This window comes from Neltuma alba, unplaced genomic scaffold, assembly GCF_004799145.2.
Source record: "Neltuma alba isolate B1F8T4 unplaced genomic scaffold, ASM479914v2 tig00011440_pilon, whole genome shotgun sequence".
Taxonomy (NCBI): domain Eukaryota; kingdom Viridiplantae; phylum Streptophyta; class Magnoliopsida; order Fabales; family Fabaceae; genus Neltuma; species Neltuma alba.
The window spans coordinates 5,667-11,971 of record NW_021636122.1 but is presented as its reverse complement, the minus strand read 5'-3'; the positions used below and the strand labels follow the sequence as shown (position 1 = coordinate 11,971).

Sequence of the window (6,305 nt, the reverse complement as noted above, 5' to 3'; positions counted from 1 at the left end):
AAGCCATATTATTCATGGGCAGTTAAAGAATAATATTTGTTATACATTTGATTATTCAGGCACAGAGCTACTCTCAAACTAGCACCGCCATTCTAATAACAAAATGAAGCAGGTTCTCCCACGCCATCAATTATATTAAAAATTAAAGCAAAGCCTAATGTATCAATCAAATATAATTATCTTGAACGATATCATAAATTAACAATTAATACTAAAATAATATTTTTGGAATGAATGCTAAATAATTTAGAGCGTGCTCACCATGCCTTATTGTCCATGGAGTTGGTGTAATCGGCTTAGTTTTGTAGTTAAAAAAAAAATAATCAGCTATTTTTTTATATGATAATAAAATAAATCGCATGGTTTACTACAGCTTTTCATAAATTTTAATATATAGTATTTTATAGACATGTCTCTCCTGCAACATGGCCTCAATCATTAAATATTTTTATTACTATTATCATTAATAATTGTGCTTTGTGAATGTAGTAATTAAATGAGGGGCCTCCAAGGTTAAATAAAAGAGAGGGGACATTAAACTAATTGAAAGTGGGCCCCGCACATAGAAGACCCCATGTGATTTGATTAACAGGTGAATTAAAATAATAATAATAATAATTACTATTGATAATGATAATTAGCCGGACAACCTTTTGTTCAGCGTGTGATCACTTGAAAATGCAAGTTGGCATGCCATTAATATAATGGATGATGCACATTGTCTTGAAAATATTCAACCATAATAATAATTTAATATGGAAAATCAATCAACATGGGAATTTTTTTTGGGGGGGGGGGGATTGAAAGGGGGTTTTCTTTATTATGAAATTTAGAAAACAAATAAAATTGTATTTAAACACACTGACAAAATTAGCAAGTACTCGAAACTATCAATGAAATTGCTCTCAATCACAACCGTCAACAGATTCAAGAAGGTTCTTTGAATATTGTCCTTTTGAATTCATTGCTTTTTAACAATTAATTCATTAATTATTCATAAACATGTGTTCTTTCATGATTGATTGATTTAATTGGGTGGGAGCTTCTAAAATGTGTCATTTAGGATTTAAAATTAAGGGGATACGCATTTAACTGAGATTTCAGCTAAGAAAATGGAAAGTAAATTAGTGTGAATAAGATGGGAAGCAACTTAATTGCTAGTTATTGATTAGGAGTTGTTTCGACTGTCCCGTTCCAATCCCAATCATGTCAAGACAGGGCAGACCAGACCTGAAAGTTGCGGGACAAGGAAGAAGCAAGTGAGGACAACATAAAGGATAGGATGAAATGAGACAGGGACTCGATGTGTATATTTTGTTTTATTATTCAATTTTAAGCATATTAAGTGATTACATGATCATATATTTTGCTTATTAAGATGCACACGCTGGTTTAGTTGCAAGCTTCTAAACAGACCGCATAACAATTTTGTTTGCCGTCCAGGTATATGGCATTTTGAGCTTAAGAAATACTAGTATAATTATGATTTCCACAAAGGAAAAGACGTCAATTTGGTTGCTGCTCTAGTTTAACTTTGTCTTGTATTGAAAGGCGCATCAAGATTTTGTTTAACTAGAACCTTTTCATCTGAAATTTTGCTTAATAAGTGCCTTGTGAAGTGGAGGCAGAAAATTGTTAATTCAGAATTGAAACATGTTTATAAAATTTTAAAATTTTTCTTTAGGTCATGTAACCTGATTAAGAGTTTAACAAACCTAATGATCCAGATAAAGATTTAGATTATTTAAATATCTTTTTAAAGAATTTTTCCTATTTTTTGGCCATTATAATGATAATTTTATTACATAAATCAAATAAAATAAGCAAAACTCCCTTTCTCTGCCTTAACATATACTCCTCTAGTCCTATTTATAAGGCAGAGAGAAGATATTTTTTGTTTTTATTTTTAAGATACTGAGAGAAATTTTTTATATTGATGTATAATTTTACTCCTTATTTATTATTGTGTTGACTTTGTTTATATAAAGTATAATATATATTAAATAAAAATAAAGTTGAACATTTGTTAAACTGTACATGACAGTTAATGAAACTTAAAATTTTTCTTAACATGTGAAATATATTAGAAATAATTTATAAATAGAACCTAAATAGTATTTACTGTACCCTCCCTATTCCTTTCAGAAACTTCACTTTCAAGGCTTTCCGTGTCTCTCATGAAACACACGTTATGTCAGCAGCAGCCATTTTTCCCACAGCGCAGACTCATACAAATCCACCCGTTCCCCTAATGATTGTTGTGTTCCAACTTCACAAAGCAGTCAACGCAATAATAAGTAATTAATTAAAAACATTAACTAGTAATTGATTATCATTATTAATATTAAAGACACCTAAATTCATTCCCACGGTTCATTGCAACGGCCAACTCATACTAAAGTCGCCACCATTTTTGGGAATGTTTCCGGAAACGCTTACATGATTAGAATTTACTAAACATTTGCTTACTCAGTCCATTGCACAGAGACATTAATCAAAGGCACGTCCAGATTCAGTGATTCACAAAGTTCTCTTTTCTTGTCAGAATTATTACCACTACTTTATGTTTACTTCAATTTCCTAATTTATATTTTCCTCCAGTTTCCACCAGAACCATGAATTTGATAATGGAAATGTCATGAAAATCAGAGGGCTTGCGTCATGAAGCGACAAAATGACCTGTTGAGAAAACTAATAATAATGATGACAATAATTAAAAAGAAAAAGGATAAAATCAGTGCCTCCATTGATTTAGAGTTCAGCTTTAAGAACATACAGGTTCTTTGCTTCCAAAGCAATTTGCTTTAAGGTCAAGACTACATAAAAAAGTCACCATCCAGAAGATGGAGGTGGGAAAAGGCATAAACGATGCCCAGATTCAAAGGGGGGAACACTAGAAAATTACATAATAATAGGAACTGTACAATGCCATCCCATCCATTTAACAAAACATTTGGAGATGTTGAGTTGATTGCGTGACTAAGAACCCTAAATTACATAAACAATTAGTACAGAGAACAACCACAGACAATAAGATTCAGAATGATGAACTAAATGAGTAAGTTATGAAGCACCTTTGACAGCAGATTACTGATCTAGCTTTAATTGCTGCTCAGCATCTCCAAGTTGAGATGGAGACCAGTTCCTTCCTCTGCCAGCATAGAGTAAGAGAAGAGTGCTTCCTGTCCACTTGAAATCCCCTCACAGGTGCCCTCTGCACCAAGCATTCTGCTTGAGCTTCTGTGGAGTTACTGAATGAGAATGGAGAGAACCCAGATGAAAGAAGCATGTTCTTCCATGGAGGTAGCTTTTCTCTACCGTGGCGACGACCCAATATGATCTTCTGAATGGCCGGTTGGACAAAGTGCCTCTCAATTTTTTGCAGAACATCAAGGTTCACATTGACAGCATCCAGGGATTCAAGCAAGGCTGAGTAAGACTGAAGAGCATGTATTAAGTTGTGAGGAAATGGGACATCAATTCGATCGCAATTCCTGTCCAAGGTGACCACAATTTTAGGCATGAGCTGCTTTACAAAGCAAAGGGCCAGAGGAAGGGATGAAGGGTAATTTGAGAAACAAGAAACCGGCAAATTCACAGCAATTGCTTCCGTATCAGAAAATCGACCAGGAAGGGACCAGGAAGCAGAGTTTAATGATTCAATGTTCATAACATTGAGCTCAAAGGATATGTTGATTTCTTTGGCATACTGTTTCAAGCTTTCTCGTGTAAAACTGAGCTCAATTTCATCACAGGTGGATGGAGATACAATAGCAGTAACTTTCAGTGAAGGTGCACCACCATTTCTCAAGGCCAGCTCTTGCATAAAAGAAGCCCATTGCACTCCAAATCCAATATCAAAATCAATAATGTGAATCCTATCAAACCTCTCCACAGCCTCAATGAGGGCTTGATTACAAGTAAAATTGGCAAATTGAAGAACTGGAGATATCTCAGAGAATGACTTGTAAGCCCCAATTTTGAATATGAAACCAATGGGTGAGAAAGCCAATAAACTTTGCCCATTTGAATGCAGCAATAACTCCAAGGCTTCCTTCATATAGAAAGCAGCCCTCTGAAATGGCTTACCAATAGGGGAGAGCTGGTGATTGAGCCGCGCCAATATCCCTTGCGCATTTACCGGGTTACCGGCTTCGATATGCTCTGCAGCCTTGAAAATCAGATCAATTATAGTCTGCTGGAGCTGTTGAGTTGTGAAGTCATCCCCTGCAGAGCTCACCTTCTGTTGTTTCACTGGTGGCTCAAGTAAGGATTGCCATTGATGAACATGTTGAGGGTTTGCAGGAAGCTGCAATTGTTGCCTCCTAGCAAAGAGCTCTTGACCAGAATCCAATAGAGGGCCCTTTGGAACCTGATAGCCTTGCCCAATTGTGTCACAAAGAAGGCGTTTCGCTTGAGGCTGAGAAAAAACTTGCTGATCCTGCAACTGTGGGTATGTCAATGGCATAAAGAAAGATGGATTCTCTGAGAATTGAACTTGATTTCGGTTTAGCTTGTCTTCAACTGTGGAAATTACTTGCGGCTGAGAATTGAACCCCATTGGAGAAGATGACATCATTAGAGGATTGGTTCCTGAGGCAGAGAAAATGGGTTCGGTAGTGTTATGACTCATCATGCTCCCACAAGTAACAGGTTCAAGTTCAAACCCTTGATCTACAACCCCAAAACCTCCATTGAAATCCACCATTTGAGACCCAACTCCACTGCTCTGCAAGATATTGTTCAGTCCTGAAGATGGATCTTCAATATCGCCCATAATTAGTCTGAGAATAGACTGGTCTTGACCTGGGGATTCAGACAACACGCCCTCCCAATCCTCCACTGGCAGAGCACATTTCTCTGCGCTGGACGTGTCTAAGACCGCCTGAGATGGGTTTTCCGAGGCTGTTGCCGCTGCTCCGGTGGTGGTGCTATTGGTTGAGCAGCTGCCGTCACCGCCACCCTTGCTGGCGGCGCTATTGCTTCCACGAGAGGCCATTGTTGAGGAGGAAGTCGGAGGGCTTGGGCTTCTTCTGGCGTCAAGAACAGAAGTGGGCTCAGTGCCCACATAGCAAATTTTCTCGCCTCCGGTCCACTTTTCCGGTGGTGGTTGATGATGATGATGCAAAACGGGAGGAAACGAATCTGAAGAAGCAAAAGGAGAAAACTCGAACACCCCCTTCCCTTGAAACTCCTCAAAAGGCAAGGGCATGGCCTTCATCTAACAAAACTAAACCAGAGAGATTCGCACACAACAAACCAAACCCCACAAGAGACTCCAGCTTTTCAAGGCAGCATCTTTCTCCACACCCACAAAGTAATTTTAAAAATGAGTTTGGTCTGGCTTACAAATCTAGGATCTGGGCTCAGAAATTAAGCGGATTTGGGCATAGAAAAGGAGAGCAAGCTCCGGATTCGAATGGATATTGAGATACTGAAGAAGAACACTGACACATGAAGCATATGAGCAGAGAACCGCAGAGCAAAATCTCAGAATAGCTTGTGGGTATGTTACTTGTGAATCGGGAAATATATGGAGGATGAGAAGAAATCCATTAATGGTGAGACTGAGCGAAGAAGATTGATAGAAGAAAGAACTTGTGATGGGGTTTTCTTTTTTTCTTTCTTTCTTGGGACCTCAAGCGCACTCTCTCTCCTCCCCTCTGTTGCTTCTGTTCTGTGGGGAAGGATGCGTGCAGCGTATAAAAGTGGTAAAGTGGTCTCTTCTCTCTTACGAGCTTAGTTTCTCACTCTACCTCTGCTCCTTCAACTTTTTTTTTTTCCAAAAAAAAATATTTAAAATTTTATAATCAATTTTAATTTTAATTTGATTTGATTTGATTTTGAGCGGGGGGCTGTAACTGAAGTCTGAAGACGACGTAGTTGTCCCTCTGGTTGGTAGGGTTTCTGTGATGACTTCATTGTGTCCTCGCGGCAGCAGGCTCGCATACTTGCAGCCCGCCGGCGCGTAGGCATGTGATCTCTCTCTCTCTCTCTCTCTTATCATTGTCAATTTATCGTCAATATTTAATTAGATTAAAAAATAATTAAAATTAGTTATTACTTTTTATGCAAGTCATTAATCCCGTCCCAGAAGTAAATATACATCTCTTAACTCAGGAGATGAAGTTTATAACGGAAAAGCATGTTAAGAAAAATTAATAATTAATAAATATTTTATGATTTTGTTAAAGCCTAATGATCTCTAATAATTTGTGAATAATATTATTTTATATTCATATATTTTAGAATATGTACTATATACATTCGAATTCCAATTGTGGTTTAGTGATGATTTAACAATT

General features: G+C 37.3%; 1 protein-coding gene across 1 annotated transcript; it reads right to left on the bottom strand.

Annotated features, from left to right (window-relative positions):
- Positions 1-2,713: 2,713 nt before the first annotated feature.
- Positions 2,714-5,676, bottom strand: LOC114713620 (scarecrow-like protein 22). Its single transcript, XM_028898293.1, has 2 exons — positions 3,075-5,676; positions 2,714-2,988 (listed from the first exon to the last, which is right to left on the bottom strand). Exon 1 carries the CDS (start codon positions 5,219-5,221, stop codon positions 3,113-3,115), a length of 2,109 nt encoding a protein of 702 aa, XP_028754126.1. The 5' UTR covers positions 5,222-5,676; the 3' UTR covers positions 2,714-2,988; positions 3,075-3,112.
- Positions 5,677-6,305: the final 629 nt, after the last annotated feature.